Source organism: Panthera onca, chromosome A1, assembly GCF_046562875.1.
Source record: "Panthera onca isolate mPanOnc1 chromosome A1, mPanOnc1 haplotype 2, whole genome shotgun sequence".
Lineage (NCBI taxonomy): Eukaryota > Metazoa > Chordata > Mammalia > Carnivora > Felidae > Panthera > Panthera onca.
In genome coordinates this window covers 127,658,367-127,684,443 of record NC_138339.1, presented here as the reverse complement: position 1 = coordinate 127,684,443, position 26,077 = coordinate 127,658,367, and the positions used below count along the sequence as shown (strand labels likewise).

General features: G+C 39.0%; 2 protein-coding genes across 5 annotated transcripts in view; both read left to right on the top strand.

Annotated features, from left to right (window-relative positions):
* PCBD2 (pterin-4 alpha-carbinolamine dehydratase 2) overlaps positions 1 to 26,077 on the top strand; it is a 78,852-nt gene that overhangs the window by 42,465 nt on the left and 10,310 nt on the right. Inside the window, exons 3-5 of one of the 4 annotated variants that reach the window (XM_078450892.2) lie at positions 8,200 to 8,295; positions 9,515 to 9,657; positions 10,364 to 10,458. In XM_078450892.2, coding sequence (XP_078307018.1) covers positions 8,200 to 8,295; positions 9,515 to 9,610 — 192 coding nt within the window. In that variant the 3' untranslated portion in view covers positions 9,611 to 9,657; positions 10,364 to 10,458. Of the gene's footprint in view, positions 1 to 8,199; positions 8,296 to 9,514; positions 9,768 to 10,363; positions 10,459 to 26,077 lie in introns of those variants that run through there. The other 3 variants (XM_078450896.2, XM_060636099.3, XM_060636100.2) reach the window with 3 other exon arrangements.
* CATSPER3 (cation channel sperm associated 3) overlaps positions 15,021 to 26,077 on the top strand; it is a 30,891-nt gene continuing 19,834 nt past the window's right edge. The window contains exons 1-2 of the mRNA XM_060636096.2: positions 15,021 to 15,243; positions 17,249 to 17,402. Coding sequence (XP_060492079.1) covers positions 15,122 to 15,243; positions 17,249 to 17,402 — 276 coding nt within the window. The 5' untranslated portion in view covers positions 15,021 to 15,121. The remainder of the gene's footprint in view (positions 15,244 to 17,248; positions 17,403 to 26,077) is intronic.

Genomic DNA, 26,077 nt, shown 5'->3' with positions numbered 1-26,077 from the left:
AATTTCTAGATGTGTAGTTGTCTAGCTGAAAGGCATGGGTGTTTTTAATTTTGATGAATGTTGTCAAATTTTCTTCCAGAGTGATGATATCAGTTTATGTTCACCAGAGACATGAGTGCCTTTTCTCCCCTGTCTTCATCAACAGAATATTATCAGACTTTTTGATCTTTACCAAACTGATAGATTTAACTTAGTTTCCCACCCCCACCAACTTTCCTGAGATACACTTGACTTAAAACTTAGTATTCAGTTTGTACTTCTTTTATCATGTATGACTTTGAGCAGTTTTCATGTTTAAGAACCATTTGATTTCTTTTGTTATCTGTTATGTCCTTGGCTCATTTAAAAAAATTGGGTGGTTGATCTTTTTCATATTAATTTGTAGGAATTATTCATGTTGAGGAAGTATGTACTGCAAGTACAGCTTACTGTTTGTCTTTTAATTTTGTTTGTTGGTTTTTATTGCCATACAGAAAAAAAATTTAATGTAGTAATATTTATCTGTTTTTTAGTAGTGGTGTAAAGTTTTCTGCCTATAGAATTCATACATTTCTTGTTAAGTTTATTCCTAGATAATTTTTGGTGCCATTTTAGATGGGATCTTTTCTTCCAATATAGTTTCTAATTAGTTGTTGTTAGTATAAAAAGGCGTTTTTGGTTTTTTTTGGCTTGGCTTTACTTGGGAATCGTCTTGACTTTGATGGGAATATTCTACTATTTCCCTTTTAAGAATAATATTACCTTTTGGACTGAGACTGTGTTCCTTTATTTAAAGAGGGGTCCAATTTGGGTTCTTACTAATTGTTGTTATGATGAACAAACAGTGATGATTACCCATGTAGCCAATTTTGGTATGTACATTTTGATGCTGTGGTTACATGTTCCTGTATTACCCTCCAAATATAAAGCAATTTTTGTACTCATTACTTGCTATAAAGAGAACACAATTGATAACAACAAAAAGAGAGGCCATATAGTCTTATTTCATTAAGAGTTTTAATACATAAGAAATACTGAATTTATCAAATATCTTTTCAGAATTTGTAGAAGTCATGATTTTTCTCTTGGTTAATATGGTGAAATATATCATTATATTTCTTATATTGAGCATTCCTTAGAATAAATCCCATTTGTTCATGGTGTTTTGCTAGGTTTTGTTTATTAAGATTTTACTTAATGTGAGATCAATCTATAGTTTTATTATTATACGCTATCTTTGTGGGAATTTGGAGACAGTGTTATGGTAGTTTATAAAAATAATTTGGATATGTTCCACTTTTTCTGTGCTCTGGAACAGTTTAGTTAGTATTAGGGTTAACTCTGCTTTCAAGGTTTTGTAGAATTTTTCTTTGAAATGCCTGGGAACTGTTACTTTTTGGTGTCACTCTCATTTGTATGTTTTTGTCTTCTGGGATCAGTTTTGATACTTTTTATGAAGGAACTATTTTACCTATGTTTCGAAATTTATTTGTATAAATATTTGTATCTGTTTAAAATTACTTTTCTGTATGTTTTGAAAAAAATTTTAAATGTTTATTTATTTTGAAAGTGAGCAGGGGTGGGGTAGGGACAGAGAGAGAGAGAGACACAGAAGATCCAAAGCAGGCTCTGCGCTGATAGCAGTGAGGTTGATGTGGGGCTTGAACTCACAAACCATGAGATCATGACCTGAGCTGAAGTTGGATGCTTAACTGACTGAGCCACCCAGGTACCCCGAAGTATCTTATTTTCTGTTACATAATTTTTACAGCTTTTGGATTTATTAGTTCTGCCATTTTTCTTTCATGTTCATTTACATCTGCTGTTCTCTTTATAGTCATTCTTGTTCTCCTGCCTTCATTAATTTTTATTTATTTGTTTATGAATTTAATTTATTTGTTTTTACTCTTTCATTTTCTTAAGCATGTAAAGATGTTTATTCTGATCATTGCTTTACACATATCCTGTATGTAGTGCATACATTATTAATTTCTATTCAGTTTCAGTTGTGATTTCTTCTTTTAATCAAGAATTTAAAAGGAAGACTTAAAAAAATTTCCAGGTAGTACTTTTTGCTACTTTTTTTTTATTTATTTTTTTTTTTAAATTTTTTTTTTCAACGTTTTTTATTTATTTTTGGGACAGAGAGAGACAGAGCATGAACGGGGGAGGGGCAGAGAGAGAGGGAGACACAGAATCGGAAACAGGCTCCAGGCTCTGAGCCATCAGCCCAGAGCCTGACGCGGGGCTCGAACTCACGGACCGCGAGATCGTGACCTGGCTGAAGTCGGACGCTTAACCGACTGCGCCACCCAGGCGCCCCGCTACTTTTTTTTTAAATTTAATCAGAGGATGTCATCAGCACTGTTTCTACTTTTTGGAATTTATTGAGATTTTCTTTGTGGGCCAATATATGTTCAATTTCTGTGAGCATTCAGTAAATATTTTATTTTATTTAAAAATTTTTTAAAATGTGTATTTATTTTTGAGAGAGAGACAGAATGCGAGTGGGTTGGGGCAGAGAGAGAGGGAGGCACAGAATCCAAAGCAGGCTCCAGGCCCTGAGCTGTCAGCACAGAGCCTGACACGGGGCTTGAACTCTTGAGCCTTTGAGCTGTGAGATCATGACCTGAGCTGAAGTTGACCACTTAACCGACTGAGCCACCCAGGCACCCCTCTACCTCATTGATTTTGTTGCTATGTTATTTGTAGTATAGCTATTCATAATTATTCAATCCTCATTGAAGATACACTTTATACATTAAAAAATTTTTTTTTTACGTTTGCCTGTGTCTTTATTTCCAGCATTTGAGGTTTGCTTTGTGATTCATGTAGTTTTCTCTTCTTCTTCTTCATTTTTTTTTTTTTGATAGGGGATAGGGGCAGAGAGAGATTCTTAAGCAGTCTCCATGCCCAACCCAGAGCCCAATGAGGGCTTCTTTCCCACGACTGTGAGATCATGACCTGAACCGAAATCAAGAGTTGGGCACTCATTCAAACCCTTTTTTCTTTTTAAGTTTTATTTATTTTTCTTTTTTAAGTTTTTATTTATTATGCAGTAATCTCTGCACCCAATGTGGAGCTCGAATTCATGACCCTGAGATCAGGAGTTGCATGCTCCACCACCTGAGCCAGCTAGGTGCCCCAATGTTCTCTTCTTTTCAGTTGGATTATGGCTCTTTATGTTTATTGATTGGAAAGATGTTTGGTCTTGTTAACCATGACAGAGCCGATATAATTTTTTCTCCCTTCATTTAAATCATGATGGGTTTGTGTTTTCTTTGCTTCATTTGAATTGTGTTTTCTTTGACCTAATTGTGAATGCTTTTATTATTATTTTTGTTTTTCTTGTGGACGCTATTATACCTATAATTTTACACAGCATACTTAATCCTTTATTTCTTTAGATTGCATTTATTTTATTTTATTATTTTATTTTTTAAGTTTATTTATTTTGAGAGAGAGAGAACCAGCGGGAGAAGGGCAGAGGGGGGACAGAAGATCTGAACTGGGTTCCACACTGACAGCAGGGAGTCCAATGCAGGGCTCAAACTCATGAGCTGTGAGATCATGACCTGAGCCAAAGTTGGACGCTCAACTGACTGAGTCACCCAGGCAGCCCTTCAGACAGCATTTCTTTAGATAGTGATATTCCCACTGAGCAATATCAAAATTGAATTTCTACTTTCTTCTACTTTCCCTTCACCATGCAGTTTTGTTTCATTTTATTTTTAGTTTGAGTGCTTTAAATATACTTTGGATCTTTCAACTTTCAGACTTTTTAAACTTTCATTTACCTTTTCCATTTCTTCCCCTTTTCTTCCATCTCTTCTAATAGCTAATAACATTGCATTGCATTTCATGACTACAGTCCCTGCAGTTGTTTTAAATATATTCCTAGAGCTGAGTCAGTTTGTTGCTTACTGTCTGTACCTTTGGTACCGTTTTTCCATCCATCTGTAGTTACTTATATTTCATCCTTTAATAAAAATTTCCATAGAAAGGATGAAGAGGATGCATTACATTTGAACAACAGTTTAGTTGGGTATAAAATTCTTTGCACTTTGGTTTCCTTAAGTCTTTATAGGCATTGCTCCTCTGATTTCTGTGTTAAATGTTGGCACGTGGAAGTTTGAAGTTGGCCAGGTTATTTTTCTTTGTATAAATGAATTGATCCTTTTGACTAGATGCCAAAAGGATTTTTAAGTCATCAAATTCACTAACTTCACTGGGATGTGTAGAAATGGTTGAATTCTTACAATCAATAGATTTAAATCTTTTATTTCTGGGAAAATTTTTGAGTTATATCTCTAATTTCTTTCTGTGTTTGTTCTCTTACTCAAAAAAGTTACCTTTATGTTAGATCTACTTTGTCTTCTGTACTTATTTTTAATTCTTATAAACTCTTATCAATTTCTAGTTCATTTTGTCCATCTTCTCAGACCTATCCTCTAAGCTTCTCACTGGATCGTTAGTGGTGTCTATTCTGCCTTGGGCTCCTGGCAGTTTTCTTTGGTGGAATGGTTTTAGAAAGCCTGTACTTTTAGCTAGCTCAAGGCTTTTAGGTTCCAACTGGCATTCTGGTAACAAATAGCTAGGGCTGTAAAAAGAAATCTTAGAAAGAAGGGACAGATGCTTTTCACCATCTGCCAGTTTTGCTGTTTATTCCTGTTCCTTCTTTATTAATGCCACATAATCAGAATTCCCTTTTGAGGTTTTGCTTTTTTCCTCTCCACTCATTTCACTTCCTTGCAGAAATCCTTTTTACTTTAATTTGAATGAGTATTATGCATGTTTTTAATTTGTGGATTTAAAAATATTTGGGGGATTATTTGGTTCTGTTATATGGAAGAAGGATTATGAAATTGTCTCCTTGCTCCCAGAGCAGAAGCAAGCGTTCTCTCCCTAGGGAAGAATTAGTAGTAGATCCTGTGTAAATGGTTTATTGGGCTTTGTGATATTTAATTAAATGCAAATATTAGGTGACAGTTGAAATATGTAAAGCAGAGGAATACACAGATTTGGAGGATCTTTGGAAGTACCCTTTATTTTCCACCCCTTTTACGCCCTATGTAGGTATGGTAGGTTTTTCTTTGGTCAGTGCACCTATTAGTGTATGAGTTTTCTCTTTAAGTCCTATCTGTTATAGAGTAGATTTTGCTACCATGCTGAGAGCATGCTGGTAATTAAAAATTTGAGGAGCGCTTCTGACTATGTTCAAATCATCCCCTTGATCCACTTGGTTCTTTGGAAATAGTAAGGGATGCTAAATGTCACTTTGGACCTTTAGGGTAACATAGTTGAAAGAAATTGTGGCCACAGGGTTTAAGAGCTTGGGTAACTGACTTTGCCCACCTAATTTCTTATCATTAAGCTGTTTTCCTCAGTCAGTGTGCATCAGGGTATTACTCCATAGTATATTCTCTATTTGTCTAGGATTTATGACATGTGGGAAAAGGAAAATGCCATTCTTCTGGGAGACACCAACTGGAATATTCGATTTACACGACTGTGATTCTCACTTATCGTTGCATTCTATAGGGTTTATCATATGCAGTTTGGCCAGAGCAGTGCATGGTAGCAGTGTGTGCCATTGCTGATCTCTTACTTGGGGCCAGGAGCTGTGCTGAGTGCTTGTATGTCACCCATCTCATTTTTATTAGGGTGACTACATACTGCTTTTTATTATGATCCCCAGTTTACTGACCAGAGAACCGAGGCTCACGTGACAGGTTGTAGAGTTGGAATTTAAATTCAGCACTTTCTGGTTCAAAAGCCCCTGCCCCATGGGGCGCCTGGGTGGTTCAGTCGGTTAAGCGTCCGACTTCAGCTCAGGTCACGATCTCACGGTCCGTGGGTTCGAGCCCTGCGTCGGGCTCTGGGCTGATGGCTCAGAGCCTGGAGCCTGCTTCCGATTCTGTGTCTCCCTCTCTCTCTGCCCCTCCCCCATTCATGCTCTGTCTCTCTCTGTCTCAAAAATAAATAAACCTTAAAAAAAAAAAAAAACCAAAAACAAAAGCCCCTGCCTCTAATGACTGTATTACTATCTCTCAGGGGGAGTGCTTAACTTTGGAAGCCTTTTAAAGCTAAACAAGAGTACAGCGTTATAGGCAAACAGACTAAAAATTCTCATTATACATCATTTAATGCAGGTTAATTCTGTATTTGAATAAGATTTTTTTCAGTTTATTTATTTATTTTGACAGAGAGTGTGAGCAGGGAAGGGGCAGAGAGAGAGAGAGAGGCAGAGAGAGGGAGAGAGAGAATCCAGAGCAGGCTCCGTGCTGTTAGCACGGAGCCCGACACGGGGCTTGATCTCATAGAACATAAGATTGTGACCTGAGCCGAAATCAAGAGTCCAGTGCTTAACTTACTGAGCCACGCAGGTGCCCTGTATTTGAATAGGTAAAACAGACTTTCACTTTTGACTTATTCTTCCCCTCACATAACCTAGATAATCAGATTATGAAATGAGAAGAGGTAGGGGAGTGAATATTGTTTTCCACTAATAATTCCATACATGGGTAAGTGGATTTTGCTTGCATGTTCTTCCTTTTCCTGACAGGTAAACCTTCAGGCCTTTAATATCAAAATGGGAGTCTTGATCCTGAATAAAATCATTCTGTGATAGGAATCATAATGAGTGACACAGAATGGATTAAAAAATGGCATCTTCTAGGGGCACTTGTAACCCAATGTTTATAGCAGCACTTTCAACAATAGCCAAATTATGGAAAGAGCCTAAATGTCCATCAACTGATGAATGGATAAAGAAATTGTGGTTTATATACACAATGGAATACTATGTGGCAATGAGAAAGAATGAAATACGGCCTTTTGTAGCAACGTGGATGGAACTGGAGAGTGTTACACTAAGTGAAATAAGCCATACAGAGAAAGACAGATACCATATGTTTTCACTCTTACGTGGATCCTGAGAAACTTAACAGAAGACCATGGGGGAGGGGAAGGAAAAAGAAAAACGGTTAGAGAGGGAGGGAGCCAAAACATAAGAGACTCTTAAAAACTGAGAACAAACTGAGGGTTAGTGGGGGGTGCGAAGGAGGGGAAGGTGGGTGATGGAACTGAGGAGGGCACCTGTTGGGATGAGCACTGGGTGTTGTATGGAAACCAATTTGACAATAAATTTCATATTTAAAAAAAATGGCATTTTCTGTATTTATCACTAACTTGGAAGTCCACTCTTCTGTCAGTTGGGTGATCTGAAAAACATGGCTCAGCTAATATCAGATTGGATTTTCTGGATATGGGTAATAAAATTGAATATTTGTTTATGTGGCTACAATGGGTACTGCCCTGTGAATTCTATAAATTTGTAGCTAATGTGCCATTACCTTAGAGTCTTACCGAGTATTTCTGCTTTCTGGACACATGAGAGACAGACCCTCGTATTGTTAGCGATTGCCTTCATAAAAATTGGAAAACAAGCAAAAGGAAAAAAGTTTATCATCCTCTCAGAACAGGTTTGCCTTCCACTTAGCACAATTAGGTGTGCACTTTCCCTGTTGTATGAAGACAGAGCCCTGCAGGTCTGCACTTAGGCCTGTGGCCAAATCTGCGTCCCTGTGCTCCGAGGAGGTCCACTTTCTGTTCCTTATGGCCGTGCTGGGCAACAGCGAGAAGACCCACAGCAGGCAAGACAGTCTTTCCTGTTTCACTCTAGATGTCAAAAAACAGTCTTTTATCCTTTCCTGTCTTCTCTGGGAAATGGGATGGGGAAGTTTTTCATTTCTGCCAGTGCTTTTGCTTAAGACACACTTGGAAGTTATTTTTCCATAGTCTTGGGGTCGATGCCTTAGTTTGCAACCCAGTCACCAAACAAAAGGAGTGATGATACTGGAAAAGTAACCCATAAGATTGGGATCCAGGTAGTGAGATCCAGGGCACTAGGTTGAAGGGAAATTATTCCCGTGCTATTTTGGAGGGTCTTGTCCTGAGGACAATTAAACAGTCCAGACAGGTCACTGGGTGAGACCAATTTCCTGGTTTGTTTATTTGAGCCTGATTGTTTTTCACTGTTGAGCAGCAGTTCACGGTCCTGCTACACCATTCCCCAGCTCTCTGGAAAGCAGTCCCTTTCATATTTGATTTCTCCAGGCTTCCCTAAGGATCCTAGCTTTGTCTTCATCTGGCTGGATTGCTCTGGTCTCTCTCTGTCTCAGGTCCAGGGTAGAGGGCAGTGCCACTAATCAGTTTCAGCTCCATCTCATGCAGGCATTTGGCTTTATGTCCCGAGTTGCCCTGCAAGCCGAGAAGATGAATCACCACCCGGAATGGTTCAATGTGTATAACAAGGTAACTAAATTGCCTTATTTGGGGATCACCTTAGCTATGGGGTTCAGGAAACTTCATTCTTCCTTGTCATCCTCTGCAGCCAAGTGTCATTGTGCTTTATGAAAGTGTTCTTTCTCATTCTTTTGCTGAGAATCCCTGTGTATTATTGCAAATTAGTAACAAATTTTCATATCTGCTCAAGAGAGCAATGACAAAGCTCTATTTTCATGCTTGTCTTCTATTGAAACTAATAGGAGCGAGTTGGGCCAAGTTGGGCTTCTGGATTACACTTGAAAATCAGCCAGGCAGATAAATTTGTGCAAGAAATCGTAGCAAATAAGAAAGATAGGGCCTCGTTTGTCTTATTGAAATAAATATGCTCAAGAACTGTGCTTTAAATAATAACTGTTTATTAAATTCTGTATTCTAAGTGGGAACTGGCTTTCTAAAGACAAAGAGCAGGTGAAAAAGATTTTATGTAGTTTTTTAGGGGGCACAGTAGGGACAATCATGGTACCCCCTGAAAAATGTCCTTGCCTTTATGGCCATGACATTTGGAATATCTTATCATCTAGATTTCTATGCAGTTCTGTTTTCTCTTTAAAAGTCCTCTTTGAAAAAAGAGAAAATTTCCTGATGTAGTTGGGATTTATTAGAGTAATTCAGAACATGCAGGTACCACGATAAACTTTTCTTTCCTAGTTTCCTCTCTTTGTCCATAATTTTGCTTTTGCTTTTTAATTTATTTTTCAAGAAGTGACAGTCTGTTCCTCCACCCCACCCCCACCTCACTTCCCTAATTTGGAAATGGGCTTTTCTGAACGTGGTTGCTAAGATATTACATTTGATAGCTTGGTTTTTCTCAGTGGCCTGAAAATAGTCATGTAATTAAAGTAATGGGAGTTAAAATGGAACCTTAGTCTCTCTCTCTCTCTCTCTCTCTTTTTTTTTTTTTTTTGAGAGACAAGATTTGAGATGCTGGCAGCTGAATTGCCCTTCATATGAGAGGACCTTTTTATCCCTGGGCGGCTGCTGGGCCCAGCCTGAAGCAGACTCTGTCCCTGGAGTTTACTGGGTTTTGGAAATGCTGTGATGATTTGTAATGTAGTATTTTGTAAATCATTTAACCTCCCTAATTCTCAAATGTGAATGTGAATAATAGATTGATTTCTGAACCACCAAAGATGAGTACCATGAATTGCAAGCTACAGGTTTTAAAAACTACCTTTGTGTCTCTTAGGTGCAGATAACCCTAACCTCGCATGACTATGGTGGACTGACCAAGAGAGATGTGAAACTGGCCAAGTTTATTGAAAAAGCAGCTGCTTCTGTGTGATTTCTTCCAAAATGCATGTCAAACCCTGTACACATCTTAGTTGTCATGTATGTTGAAGGCAGTTTACGTGAACAAATTAAGTTGTAAATTTAAGCTCGCCTTTTGCACAGTCTTGTACAATCAATCAGTGCTTAATTACAAAATGATTTAAACTTGAGCCTGAGGTATTTTTCATTATTTCTAATTGTAAACATGAGGCAAACCAACCAAGGTAATTATATTCATAATAGTCAAAGAGAGAAATAGCATTCTTTCTCTGTTTTGTTTTGTTTTTATTTTTGAGAAAGAGAGAGAGAGCGCATGCATGGGCAAGTGGGGGAGGGAGAGAGGGAGACATGGAATTTGAAGCAGGCTCCAGGCTCCGTGCTGTCACTGCAAAGCCCCATATGGGGCTAGAACTCATGAACTGTGACATCATGACGTGACATGAAGTGGGATGCTTAACCTACTGAGCCACCCAGGCACCAGAGAAATAGCATTCTTGAAGACCAGAAATTGGGATGGGGGGTATTCACACATTTTATAACCCAGAAATCCAAGTGATTATGGTGACTTTGCCAATGCATTGTGTTGGAGGATAGTTGTACGGTAGAAAAACAGTGAACCCTGTAGGTAAAGGGTTTTAACTGCATACAGTAATTCTTATGATGCCAAAGTTGATTTGGATTTTAGCTGCTATTATACCTATGTAATTAATTAGGTTACAGAAGTCACGAAAATTGGGTAAGCTTTCTTGTGTTTTATCATTTTCAGACAGGGAGTTGAAGAAGAGGACAAGTGTCTTATCCATGGCTTCTGGCAACATGGGGCAGTATAAGGACTCACTGTCACAGTGACCAACTTGCCAGGTCATTATTTGACTTATTGAGTGAAGGAAGAACCAAGGTCATTTTTAAAAATCATTTGCCATTTGTGACTCCTGAACTGAGGGTCTGTAGCCACTGATTTAGAAGTTACTGAGCTTTTATCTAATGATAAGCTCTGTTTGTTTTGTGTGTCACTGACAGGAGTAAAATGGAATATAAAGTAATCTATTATTTAAAAATTGCAATAATAGTGTTCTGTGAAGGAACTCAGGAATGTATCTATTAATCATATTAGAATGGAGATTAAAATAATTTATATATAGGGGCGCCTAATTATCCAACTGTTGGTTTTTGGCTCAGCTCATGATCTCGGTTTGTGAGTTTGAGCCCTGCACTGGGGATTCTCTCCCCACCCCCCAAAACAAATAAATAAACTTAAAAATTATATATATATAATACATATATATATATAATTTATTATACATATATAATTTAAGATATAATTATATATTATAATATATATAATTTTTTATATATAAAAACATATATATCCGTATATATGCCTATAAATATCTGTCATTTGAATATATATATCTGTCCAAGGAACATGTGTTCATCCCTTGAAGCATTATGGTGGTAGGATTTAACAGGGATCATCTTTGTAATCCACCTCATTTCAGAGACCAGAAAAATCAGTATGCTATGATAAGCAAACCTTCCCCTCCTCACCCAACCCTGGCCCCAGTCAGAGAAACCACATGAGAACAGGACAAGGAGGCTGAGCTCTGGAAAGCCAGTTTTTGCTAGGTCTCTTGGCCTAGGTGAGACAGGTATTGTCAGTTCGCCCTGTGGATATGGAGTGTGCGGGGAAGGAAGAGAGATAAGAGCCACCCAGGTTCTGTGGCTGCTGAGAGATTCTGCTTCTTAGAATTTTTTTTAGAGGAAAAGGCAAAGCTGTTGGTTTTTTTTAGATTTTATTTTTTAAGTTATCTTTACACCCAACGTTGGGCTCAAACTCACAACCTCAGATTAAGAGTCACGTGCTCTACCGACCGAGTCAGCTGGGTGCCCTAAAGCTATGTTTTTTGTAAAGTCTTTCCTATATTGTAGATTGAGGAACTTTTATACATTTTATTACCAAAGATTTTTAGCTCAGTGCTTCAGTTTTTTCACATGAATTTTTAAACATGAAAAAATTTAAGCATATAATAAAGGGAATCGTACATTGAACCCTTATGTACTCAGATTTAACAATTACCAAGAATTTACATCAGTTACTTCATATAATTCTCCATTTCTCTCTTCTTTGCTAAAAAGCTTTAAAATAGCTTAAAAACTAGGAATGCCTGGGTGGCTCAGTCAGTTGAACATCCGACTTCAGTTCAGGTCATGATCTCTTGGTTCATGAGTTTGAGCCCCGCGTCAGGCCCTGTGCTGACAGCTTGGAGCCTGGAGCCTGCTTCGGATTCTGTCTTCCTCTCTCTCTGCCCTTTCTCTGTTCACACTCTGTCTCTCTCTCTCAAAAATAAACAAACATTAAAAAAATTAAGAAAAAATGCTTAGAAACTTAGTCTCAGCATGTCATTTTACCCTTACATCCTTCATAAATATCACTAGAAAATATGGTCATTTTCTTGTATAAACCATAATGCTACTATTATACCGAACAATATAAACCACAATTTCTTGATATCACCCAGTACCCAGGCAAAATCAAATTTCCTGGAAGGTTAAGAATGCCTTTGGACAGTAATTTTCTAATTAGGATCCATGTGAGTCCACCCATCACATCTGCTCTCTTTATTCTTTCAATCTAGAGCCAGCAAGCTCCCCTTCTTTCCCCGTTTGCCCCATGTCATTGACTTATTGTATAAGTGGGGTCAGGTGTCCTTTAGAGGATCCCACCTTCTGAATTTGTTCCTTTTGGTGTCATTTAACTTGTTTCACGTACCCTGAATGGAAACTTTTCCCCTTATTTTGAATGCAAGCCTGAGGGGCTCAACTTGTTGGCTGTTAACATACACCACATATTAACACAGTGGAGGGAGCAGGATATGGCTTGTAATTGCAGTGGTGAAGACCCGAGAATGCATCTACTAATTAGCAGCTACATGAGGGTTTGACATAAGGTCCTTGTTAAGGGTTGTTGCGTCTGCTGGAACTCACAAACTTTACTGTAGAGAATTAGAGATCTCATATGAGAAGGCTGTAGAAATACTCATTGTGGTAAATTCCAACAGAATGAATCTCCAGACATTCTTCAAGTAACTGACATGTCAGCCTAAAAAGACACTGTCCGAGTTGGAGGCCCCCAAATTCCCTTTTGTTCCAAACCTTTGTGTGATGGCAGTGGTTTCTCTGACATGGTAAACTTTGGTTTCCCTCCATTTTCTTTCTAAGTGATCTCTGGAGCCCAGAAGAGTTAGAGACATGAACTATGACCCCTTGTATGACTTCCATAGATAACAAACCAGGTGCCAGCATGTTTGACAGTTCCTTTCATAAACTGAAGTTAATGAAAGTCGTGAAAATAATGGTTACTTTCTGGTGTTGGTAGGAGTTAGGAGATCTTTGGCTCAACAGAATAAGCATGGTTCTTCGTGTTTTTGCTCTAGACAGAAAGCAGCAGCAGGTATATTGTATTTGGACACAAACCTGACTCCCGTTAGAGTGTTGAAGGATTGCAGGACTCTTAGAGGTACGGGGCAAGTCTATCTGCTTTCTCATCCAATGTTCAAAAATAAGCTGGTTGAACTCTGTAACTTACAGTTTTATGAATTTCCTACAAAACAGCAAGGGCTGTAAAAGGGTTTGGCTAGAATATGTGAACTTTTTGTTTCAGTGCCAGTTACTTGGGACGATTAAAGGAATGACTCTTGGCCAGAAGACTTGAGTCCCCAAGCTGCCATGCTCAGCTTGTGTGTCCCCAAGTGGGGCCAAGTGTGGATTGCTTCCAAAAGGGTAGAAGAGGTGGCCCTTTGGCTTCTTGTTCCAGTGTTCCCGTCCTGTCCACCTGTCCATGAGAAAATATGGATGATTTCTGTGGACCCTGGATGAGTTTGTCGCCTCTGATTCTCTTCACCAGCTGGAGTTCCATTCCCGGACTAGATGTCTTCATCAGTGACTTCAGAAACCACATTCAGATGGGCTTAGCTATGCTGATATGGTATACTAAGAACAACTGGATTTTTCTCTGCTGCTTCCAGCTGGCCAACTTTCTTCACCCCTGCAAGCATTGTGAAAGATTTCTTTACATTCTTAATCTCCTCTCTATTTCTCCCCCAAAGTGTGCTTTGATGCTTAAAGAGGGAAGGCATGGAGGTATGTATACCTTTGGGGTTCCCGGGGATGGACTTGCACCATGCTCAGCTACTTGAGTGAGCATGAGGATCCCTGATGCCATCCATCTGTATACTCATACAGCACACACCTGCAAAGGGCCTTCTGTGTGCCCCAGGGGGAGTGGGCGCATTGATGTATTGGGGGAAGGTGGAAACAGATTCAGGTGGAGAACTGTTTCAGACTGTCTCCCAGCAGCTGCTCCAGGAGACCACTGTGGGAATGTCAGCCACAAGCCCAGAAGAATTTAGGGGGCATATGACCAAAGAAGGCAGTAGGGGGTATAGGAAGAGCTGATCCCTGAGGGAGAGAATGTAGAGAAAGAAGCTGAAGTATGAATCTTGGGGACATTAATCAGAGTGGTTCTTCATGCTTCACTGTTGATGATTTTAAATGGAGAAACTGAATAAATCAGATGTTATTTCCCAGTTCAGTGTATTGGTTGCCTCTAAGAGTATTTTCCTACCAGGAACAGTCATATACACTTGTTTTAGAATGCCTGTGACAGCAAAGGCATTGCGGTAGTTACTTCCTTTTCTTAGTGATCAAGAACTTAGATTTGCACAAATTTGATCAATTTAGCCACTAAAGATTTAGTGCAGCACAGGGCTCCTCAGATCACTCTGTCTAGATTTGCCTTGGAAACCAAAGGGGTTAGGAGTATGAAAGCATGGTGAATATATTAATCCCAAGAATTGAACCGAGCAAAAACCCTATTGCTCATGCACATAAAGTATCTCTACCCCACAGGCTTATCCCCTAAACTCTGTTTAGGAGGATCGTATGCACACAATTACATCCCCCCAATTAGCTAGTGCTGGGCATGGCTAACCTTCTCTGTTTCTACGTTTTCTTGCCTTCTAGCCCCAAACCCATCAAAATCTTTTCTGTCATTCCTGGTGTCTCCAGTCCAGTCTTGTGCCCTAGAGTTACGCTATTGACTTCTAGAACTCAGAGAACTTTTTTTTTTTTCCCTCTTATATGACCCTTATCTCTTTCTAACACATTAGGGACTTTGTCTATCCGATGGGGATACTTCTGAAGAAGGAAGGGCTTTTGTCTGCTTTAGCTCTAGCATCTGTCTCTCACCTTTAGCCTGGAGCTTTATAGTTCCTGTGTACTCATAACCCTCTGGCTGAACTGAGGTGCTTAGTCTCCCAGGGAAGACAAGCTGTCTGCATAGGTCAGATGGGGAGGATTTTACTCCAGGGAACTGCAGACTACCACTATACTGGAATGCCCAAGAGTGACCTCATAAAGCAAGGGTTCCTTTTGTGGGCCCTGCTCTGTGGCCTCTCGGGATCTAGATGCCAAGGAGATCTCTAAGCATAGATTTTCTGTTGGATGATTAAAGCAAAGAATAAAAATGGAAAATTTTTTTGGGAAAATGCCTCAACAGTTTCATTACCAGAAGGACACAAGAGTCATTTCAAGCTCGCTGTTGGATAATGCCTCAATGCCATTCCATTCGAGATTCGGGAGCTTTCAGTAAATATTCTTTATTTCTCTTGCTTGTTAAGAAATGCGCAAATGGCAGCTTGGGGGCAGGGTATCAATGTTCTCTTAGCCTCTTCCTGTACACGCTCCTCCGCTGCCCAAAACAAGGTGCATGCCCTTGAGAATCTGCCTTCTGTGGCTGGTAAGGTTGGTGGAGGCTTAGCCAAACCCTTTGTTTCTTTGGCCTTATTATGACTGGCTATTTAAGTCAACATTCAGTTGTGCTCTTATTTGACCTGTACACTGAATTTGACTCTCTGTTGCCCTTTTTTACTTTTTACCTTTTTGTCATTTTTACTTTGCTTTTATTAGCTACTGTGTTAGAAAATTTGAAGATTTTTTGGGGGGATAGTAGACCTGATCTCACATCAGACAGTGAAATCATACATCTTGTTTTTATAGAGTATAATAGTATATATATTCTGTATTTATTTACTGTTATGAGAGTGTATTCATTTGATACATATAATGGGAAAAAGTGATACTCTTTGAGAAAAATTGCAAAGCACAGATAAATATAAATAACCAAGAAAAAGAATTACCTATAAGCTCACTTTCCATAGGCAGATACTAGTGACATTTTGGCATGTTTCCTACTCAGTTTTTTCTACCTATTTTTGTACATATGAGATAATTCTGAGTATACAGAGTTGCGTATCTTGTTTTTGTCTTTTGCTATACAGTGGATCATCATTTTTTCAAATCATCAAAAATGCACAGATATATTTTAGTATCTGTATAATATTCCATGAGATGGATATGCCATAGTGTACTTAACTAGTCTTTTTTGCTAGACTTTTTAAAATTGTTTTCAAGTTCTCACTACTATAAATAATGCTGGGATGCATGTGTTTGGCCATAGTCACCTCATTCCAGATTGTATTCTCTTAGGGTAGGTAGGTTCCTTACATCAGAGGATACACTCAGTGCTAAGGCTTTTCAGAGGAGCTGGCCAATTTACATTCCTCCTGGCATTTTATGAGAATGCCTCATCACACTACACTATTGTCAGTATTAAATGCTATTACGTTTAAGTCTTTGCTAACTTCATAAGCGAAAATGGTGGTTTCACCTAATTTGCATACCCTTGGTTAGTAATGCTACTGAACGTTCATTACCATTTATATTTATTTCATAAATTGATTGCCTGTTTTTTCCTGGAGTGTCCAGTTTTTTTTTTTTTTTTTATCATTAATTTGTGAGTACTTGTCTGGGTGATTATTGGATTACCAGTTTTTCCTACTAGACTGAGAGGATTGAGGTTTGCTCACCTTATATGCACAGTGTCTGCTATATTGCCTGGCATGTAGTACTCACTCGATAAGAATTTGTTGAATGAGTAAATGAAGATGATGCTTTGTTTTCCTTGAGAAGTAGTGGTAACTCCCCCCTCCTCCCCTCCCACCCCCCCCCCCCCCCCACCGAGGTCTAAAGCGAAGGTACTAAATAACTGAGTGGGGACAGAACAATTTAGGGATCATTATACATATTTCAGTGGTTATTCAGTTAGTGTTGCAATTTTTAAATAATATTTATCTAAGTAATCTTGACACCCAACATGGGGCTCGAACTCATGACCCTGATCAAGAGTCAATGCTCTTCCAACTGAGCCAGCCAGGAGTCTCACGTTGTGTTGCAATGTGAAAGTGTATTTACATTAAAAAAAATATTTTTTTACATTTTATTTATTTTTGAGAGAGAGAGCGCGCAAGTAGGGGAGAGGCAGAGAGAGAGGGAGACACAGAATCTGAAGCAGGCTCCAGGTTCTGAGCTGTCAGCACAGAGCCCGACATGGGGCTCAAACTCACAAACCATGAGATCATGACCTGAGCTGAAGTCGGACGCTTAACCGACTGAGCCACCCAGGTGCCCCAGTATATTTAAATTTACATTCACAGAGAGGATAGAGCAGACCCTTATCCCTACAAAAATGTGTAATGTTTGGGATCTAGTTCTGTTGTAAGATAATCATACCTCTGCTTCAACTTTTTGACAGAAGGAAAGATCCTCAATGTCAGGAATTTGTGAAGAGAGTCATAATGAGTCATCTCTTTAAGATAATTATGATTAGTATCGTCTCCGTGAATGCCTTTTTTGTGGTCTTGTGGACTGATTATAATACAAGATACAACTTATTCACACTTTGTGAGGTAAGCAGACAAAAATGGATCCATTTTCTTCTGTTTCACCTGTTTTATTTTTGAAAATGTTCTGTTTAAGGCATTTTGTTCAAGAAAATTTTCCATAGAAAAATTCTAAGGGCTTTAAAAAGCTACAGTAAAATCGGGGAAGAAGGTGGCAACAGTAGCAGTGGTGACAGTGTTTTTTAATCTCCCTGAGTTTCCTCTTGAAAGCAGAGCAATTTGAGAGCAGAGCTAAAAACCGATGGGCAGCATTGAAACCCAAACTAGTTAAAAAGATATCTTTACTAAGAGCCATAACTGCACAGTGTTAGCCTCTGAAGGAGACAAAGCAGAGGGCATTCAATAAATATCCACTGGAAGGTATGATGGGCTGATGTGAGAATAGCCCTTGATGGTGGGAAGGGCGTTGCCCATTCCAGTACTGGCTTAGTGCAAGAAGTTCTTGATAGTTTCCAGAGTGCCTAGAACAGTCTGGATCTTGTAAACTTTGAAGACTGACCATCCAGGGCTCCCTTCAGGGCCGCCACTCTCCCACCCCCTGCCCACCTAGGAGAGATATTGGGAGTGGAATAAAAATTGAGCAGGGTAGGGGCCCAGAGATGAAGGAGGAAAAGGTCCAGATAAAATTGGAGGAGGGAAACAGAACAAAGAAATCTTAAATGAGGCCACATCTTTAAAAAAATTTTTTAAGTTTATTTTTTATTTATTTTAAGAAAAAGTGTGAGTGGGGGAGGAGCAGAGAGAGAGGGAAATGGAGAATCCCAAGCAGGCTCTGCACTGTCAGCACAGAGCCCAATGTGGGGCTTGAACCCATGCAATTGTGAGATCATGACCTGAAGCTACCCCACCTTGAAACACAGCACAAAAGAGGGAGCTACATGTAGTTAGAACCACACCTTCTGAAAGTACAGGAAGGGGCAGCTGGGTGGCTCAGTTGGTTAAACATCTGACTTCAGATCAGGTCATGATCTTGTGGTTGGTGGGTTTGAGGCCCACATCAGGCTCTCTGCTGTCAGTGCAGAATCTGCTTTAGATCCTCTCTCTCCCTTTTTCTGCCCCTCCTGTGCCTCGCACATGTGCTTTCTCTCTCTCTCTCTCTCAAAAATAAACATTAAAAAAAAATAAAAGTTCAGGAAAGAGTATAAAAGAGTATACTAGAAATAGATTGAGGTAAAATCCCACAGAGAATTATTATGAAAGGAAAAAAGAGAATAAAGTGGAGAATAATACCCCTGTAGATAATGGAAGCCTACCACAAAGACACGTCCACAAAACAGAGAACTGTAGCATGTTATTTCAGAACTAGGTAAATGTTTAAGAAAATGATATGAGATAGGAAAGAACAGAGGCCAAGTGACAAAACTCAGGAAAGAATTAGAAATAGGGGCATCTGGGTGGCTCCGTCAGTTAAGTGTCTGACTTCAGCTCAGATATGATCTCATGGTTTGTGGGTTCTAGCCCTGCATCAGGCTCTGTGCTGACAGCTCAGAGCCTGGAGCCTGCTTCGGATTCTGTGTCTCCCTCTCTCTCTGCCCCTCCCCTGTTCACACTCTGTCTGTCTGTCTCTCAAAAATAAACATTAAAATAAATTTTAAAAAAAAGAATTAGAAATAAAAGTCATTTCAAAAATGAAGATGTGGGGTGCCTGGGTGGCTCAGTTGGTTAAGTGTCAGACTCTTTTTTTTTTTTTTAATATTTTTTTAAATGTTTATTCTTGAGAGAAAAAGAGGAAGCACGAGTCAGGGAGGGGCAGTGAGAGAGGGAGACACAGAATCTGAAGCAGGCTCCAGGCTCTGCACTGTCAGCACAAAGCCCAATGTGGGGCTTGAACCCATGAAACGCAAGCGTCAGCCTCTTGATTTTGGCTCAGGTCATGATCTCACAGGTTTAAGATCAAGCCCTGCATCGGGCTCTATACTGAGCATGGAGTCTGCTTGGGATTCTCTCTTCTTTTCTCTCTCTCTCTCTCTCTCTCCCCCTCTCCCTCTCCCTCCCTCCCTCCCTCCCCTGCTCTCTTGCTTGCTTATGTGTTTTCTTTCAAAGGAAAAAAAGTTGAAGATGCAACTAAGAGCAATTAGGCACAATAGGTAATAGCTTAAGTGAAATATTAGATTAATGGAAGGGATTTTTAAAAATCCATAAGAAATGAAGAGATAAAAAGGATTCAAGAGAAAATGATGAATATTGAAGATGTGGGAAGAAAAGATCCAACATAAATATAATAGGAGTCCCTGAATTTGAAACAAAAACAAAGGGACAGACCAAACACAAACCTGTATTTAAGAAAAGTTACCTGAAATAAAATAATTAAAATTATATATTGAAAGAGCACACTTTGAGAATATGGATTGAGAACAATAAACCCCAGGACTTTCTAGTAAAATTATTGGACTCAAAAGGAAAGAGGTAGAGGACATTGTGAGCATCTCAATTGGATAAGGAAAAGAAAATGTTTGACAGACTTTTTTCTGGTAATGCTTTCTGCTAAAGGAAACGGAGTAATATATTTAAGATACTTGAGGGAAGAAAATGTGAACCAAGAATTCTAGATGCAGTATAACTGACTTCCAAGTATCATGCACATGGAGAAACTGTCACCGATCATTAAAACACTTGGATGATACTGTTCCCTTGAGCTCTTCCTTTGGAATCTGGTGAAGAATAAGTTTCAGCCAACCAGAGTGACTAGAGATGCATCAACATTAGGATGCGGATGAGCATTAAACATAATTGTTTGTAGAAATAATCATAATTGTGGGTTAACGAGAGATTCCAGCATATAATGAATCTGTCCTCTGGCAGGGAAGATACACTATGACTAAATGGGGGGGACTGGGGAGAGTTAATGCAAAAAAATTTAAAACCATTGTTAGAAGTCAGCTTAGTGGAGATACTAGTAGTTGTGTCATTTTGAGACTGTTGTGTGTGTAATACAGGATAAAGCAGATGGGTAATTATTGGACAGTTTAGTTGTGTTGTCCTCTGTGTCCTTTTTTTAATGTTTGGTTTTTTTTTTTTTTTGAGAGAGAGAAAGCATGAGTTGGGGTGGGGCAGAGAGAGAGAGAGAGACAGACAGACAGACAGAGAATCTGAAGCAGGTTCTGTGCTGACAGCAGAGAACCTGAAACAGGGCTCAAACTCATGAACCATGAGATCATGACGTGAGCCCAAGTCGGACGCTTAACTGAGCCATCCAGGTGCCCCTCCTTTGTGTTCTTGAGAACCAGTAATAATCATGGAAGAAAGGAGAAACATATAGACAAAACTAAGTAAAAACCATGTAGTTTCACATTTAAATTTGAAACATCAGTATAAATTACTAATGTATTTCATCCTTACTCATGAAAGATCTAGAACATTGACCGCTAAACTGTTATGCATCCTTACTGCCCACAATTTGATTTTGAAAGACCATTTCTTACTAAAACAAACAAACAAACAAACAAAACAGACAGATTAGAGATTCTTAGAGAAATGATTGACTGCAGGTCTAGGGCAAGAAATAGTTGGGTCAGGAGTATCTTGTCATGCACATAGCAAGGAAGCTATCAAAGATTACTGGGGTCATGTCAAAAGGACTCATGAAACAACTTGAAGAAGAGGCTCCTACTGGACAAAGATGGGACACTTTGAGCTTCAATAAGGATAATAATTAAAATGGATTGAAACTCATCAAACAATCTATAAGTTTGCAATGATACCAAAACACTAATGTCACTTTGGAGGGTAATAAGGAACTAATCCTTTATCTCAAAAACTGTTAAATTAAGAGAAAGAATCATACATTACTAACCTTATATAAATCATATTACAGAGTAATATTACATAGTAAGGGGAAACTCTCTTTACAGAAAAATCCCAGGGGCACCTGGGTGGCTCAGTCGGTTAAGCGTCCGACTTCAGCTCAGCTTGTGATCTCATGTTCATGGGTTTGAGCCCCACATCAGGCTCTGTGCTGACAGCTCAGAGCCTGGAGCCTGCTTCGGATTTTGTGTCTCCCTCTCTCTCTGCCCCTCCCCTGCTTGTGCTTTGTCTCTCTCTCTCTCAAAAATAAATAAACATTAAAATATTAAAAAATGTTTACAATAAAAAAGCATCCCAGTTAATAAATGAAAAAAGAAATGATAGAATTAGGATATCGCTATTTTCATCCCCCAGTGAAGTAATGGATCTAGGCCATGAGCATCAGTGGCTGCTACCATCATAAAAGGAGAGACAGCCAGACATTATATGCCTGCTGTGAAAGAACAGAACATACAATCTTGCCAAAGAGATGAAACCTGAATCTGATCTAGCCTTTGGATCCAGCTGCCTGTTTCCGGGAAATAGAGGACAGAGGAGAATGCTGAGCTACACCATGAGTGTGCAGTCAGCAAAATCCAGACTGGCAAATTCTACCAGTCAGGCTGCCTGGGTTCATCAACAAATAAAGTGTAAGGAAAGAGAAAAAGGAATGGAAGCCTTAAAAGACCTATCAAATTTTTAAAAAATTACAATTAAACTTGAAGAATTAGTTCCAGGGATGTATACATGGGTTCCTATCTATAGAGAAATGTAAGAAAGTGATTACTATGAAAATCAGGATAGTGGTGATGTAAACAAAGGACATGGTGAAATCCAGGAAAAGAGAGACTTTGGAAAATGAAGGCATTGACAAGTTCCCATGTATATGGAAGGATTTAGAGAGCCATAAATGCCCAGGGCAGGACACATACTTAGAAAAGACTTGAGAAGATCCCAAGCTTTCACCTCTGGCTGATCTCTATGATCAGCACAAGTAGGAAATGAAGGCTAAGGTAGAGTTGAAAAATGGCTTAGCTAAGCCTTGAAGGGGTCTTCCAACACAAAGTTAGTCTGCAAAGACTAGGAGAGTTTCTTTTTCTTTTCCCTCCCCCCTCTCTTTTCTTTCTTCTCTTTCCTTCCTTTCCTCTCTTTCTTTCTTTTCTCCCTCCCTCTCTTTTTCCCTCTTTTTCCTTCCTTTTTAAAAATTTTTAAATGTTTATTTATTTTTGAGAGAGAGAGAGAGAGAGAGAACAAATGAATATGAAAGGGGGAGGAGGAGAGAGCGAGGGAGACACAGAATCTGAAGCAGGCTCCAGGCTCCAAGCTATCAGCACAGAGCCCAACATGGGTCTCAAACCCACGAACCATGGGATGATGACCTGAGCTAAAGTCGGACACTTAACTGACTGAACCACCAGTCACTTCGTTCTTTCCTTTCTTCCTTCTTTCCTTCCTCTCTCTCTCTTTCTGTCTCTCGTTCCTTCTCTCTCTGCCTTTCTCTTTCTTCCTTCCCTCCCCCCTCCCTCCTTCCTCTTCTTTCCTTTCCTTTCCTTTCCTTTCCTTTCCTTTCCTTTCCTTTCCTTTCCTTCTCTTTCCTTCTCTTTTTCTCTTTCCTCGCTCTATTTCTTCTGTTTGAGGCATTTAAGAAAATATCTCTTTAAACACTAGCTAAAGGAAGAGACTTCAATGACCTACATGTGACAAAGAATACAGTGTTTTTTAAAGATTTTATTTTTAAGTAATCTCTTCACCCAACATGGGGCTTGAACCCACAACCCTGAGATCAAGAGTTGCATGCCCTATCAATTGAGCCAGCCAGGCACCCCACAGAGAATACAATTTTACAAAAACTTTTTAGAAAAGCCACTAAACAAATGACTGCTATCCACAGAAAGTAACAAATTCCGAGGAGAGGGAAGAATCTGATTTTTAGAGCTACTACACTGTAATATTTAAAATGTGCAGTTTCAGGGGCGCCTGGGTGGCTCACTTGGTTAAGCGTCCAACTTTGGCCAGGTCATAATCTCTTGGTTCGTGAGTTTGAGCCCCACGTGGGACTCTGTGCTGACAGCTGGGAGTCTGGAGCCTGCTTCAGATTTTGTGTCTCCCTCTCTCTCTGCCCCTCCCCCTCTCATGCTCTGCCTCTCTCTCTCCCTCTCAAAAAATGAATAAACATTAAAAAAATTTTTAAAAAGTCTAGTTTAAAAAAAAATTAAGCATGCCAATAAACAAGCAGGTATGGCTTTATTTCTTATTTTTAAATAATTTATTGTTGAGTTAGCTAACATACAGTGTATACAGTGTAGTCTTGGCTTTGGGAGTAGATTCCTGTGATTCATCATTTATATACAACATCTAGTGCTCATCCCAACAAGTGCCCTCCTCAATGCCCATCACCCATTTTCCCTGCCCCCACCCCCATCAACCCTCAGTTTGTTTTCTGATTTAAGAGTGTCTCATGGTTTGCCTCCCTGTCTGTAACTTATTTTTCTTTCCCTTCCCCTATGGTCTTCTGTTAAGTTTCTCAAATTCCACATATGAGTGAAAACATATGATATTTTTTCTGACTGATTTACTTCACTTGGTATAATACCCTCCAGTTCCATCCATGTTAAGCAGGTATGACTTTTACACAGGAGAAATGAATAGAAACTGTCCCTGAGAAAGCACAGACACTGGAATTACTAGACAAAAAGTTTAATAAGTTCACTGTGTAAAATATGCCCAGGAAGCTAAAAGAAACCATGGGAAAAGAGCTAAATGTAACCAGGGGAACAATGTTTCAAGAAAGAATATCAATAAAGAGATAGAAATTATAAGAAGGAACCAAACAAATTCTGGAGTTGAAAAGTACATTAATTGAAAAATTCACTGGAGGGTGCCAGAGCAGATTTGAACAGGCAGAAGAAAAATCACTGAATTTGAAGACAAATCTAACTTAGTCTGAGGAGCAGAAAGAATAAAGAATGAAGATAAATGAACAGAGTCTAATAGACCTGTGGGACACAAACATATCAACATACATAAATTAAGAGTTCCAGAAGAAGAAAGAGAAAGAGAATATTTGAAAAAATAATAGCTAAAAACTTCCCACATTTGATAAAGGATATATACATCCAAGAATCTATAAACTCCAAGGACAAACACAAAGAGTTCCACACTGAGACACATAATTGAGTCTCGAAAGCCAAGCACAAAAAGAATCTTGAAAGCACCAAGAGAGAAGCAACTTTTCATGTACAAGGAATTCTCAATAATATTAGCACCTGATTTCTCCCCAGAAACTGTGGAGGACAGAAGGAAGTGACAAGACAGATTTAAAGTACTGAGAGAAAAATACTGTTGACCCAGAATTCAATATGCAGCAAACCTGTCTTTCAAAAAATGAAGGAGAAATTAAAACATTTCTAGATACACAAAAGCTTGTGGAATTTCTTTTACAAGAAATGCTAAAGTTTGCCCTGGGGTGCCTGGGTGACTGAGTCAGTTGAGCATGTGATTTCAGCTAGGGTCATGATCTCATGGTTCATGAGTTTGAGCCCTACATTGGGCTCACTGTTGTCAGCGCGGAGCCTGCTTCAGATCTTCTGTCCCCTCTGCCCCTCTCCCACTCACACTCTTTCTCTCAAAAATAAACATTTAAAAAAAGGTATTAAAAAAGAAGTGCTAAAGATAGTTCTTTAGGTGGAAATGAAACTAGACAGTAACTTGAATCCACTGATAGAAGTAACTACATAGGTAAATATAAAGGCCAATATTATTGTATTTTTGGTTTGTAACTAAATATATGTATGTATGTGTGTATGTGTATGCTTTGAAATACAAATGCATAAAACAGTTATAGTTAATGGGTGCACAATGTATAAAAATGTATTTTGTGGGGTGCCTGGGTGGCTCAGTCATTTAAGCATCCAACTTCAGCTCATGGTCATGATCTCATGGCTCGTGAGTTCGAGCCCTGCATCGGGTTCTGTGATGACAGCTCAGAGCCTGGAGCCTGCTTCAGATTCTGTGTCTCCCTCCCTCCCTCTCTGCTCCTCCCCCACTCACACACACTCTCTCTCTCTCTCTCAAAAATAATAAACATTAAAAAAAATTAAAAATGTATTTTGTGACAACAAAAACATGGGGGAGGGATGGGGCTGTAAGGAAACAGAATTGTTATGTACTATTGAAGCTAAAGTTGTATTAACTAAAAATAGATTGTTACAAGTTTAAGAGCTTAATTTAATCATGAGAGTGACCACCAGAAAATAACTTAATAAATGTACACAAGAAGAAATAAGAGAGGAATCAAAATGGTACACTATAAAAAAAAATCAAGCACAAAAGAAAGCAGTAGTGGAGGAATTAAGGAACAAAAAAGGTATGACATATAGAAAACAAATAGAATGGCCGAGGTATTTCTTCTTTGTCAGTAATTACTTTAAATGCAGAGGAGTTGAGCTTTCCAATTAGGACAGAATGGGTTTTTAAAATCCAAATATATGCTATCTCCAAAAGATTAACTTGAGATTCAAAGATACAAATAGGTTGAAAGTAGGGGCGTCTGAGTGGCTCAGTTGGTTAAGCACCTGACTTCTTGTGGCTCATGAGTTTGAGCCCCACATTGGACTCTGTGCTGACAGCTCAGAGCCTGGAGCCTGCTTCAGATTCTGTGTCTCCCTCTCTCTCTCTGCCCCCTCCCCTGCTCATGCTTTATCTCTCTGAAAAATAAATGTTAAAAAAAAAAAAAAGACAACCCAAATAAGTTGAAAGTAGAAGGATGAAGAAAGATAATCCATGCAGGTATAAATGAAAAGAGATCTGAGTTGGCTGTACTGATATCAGATAAAATAGACATTAAGGCAAAACTGTTACAAGAAACAACATATTTGACAAAAGGGTCAATTCATCAA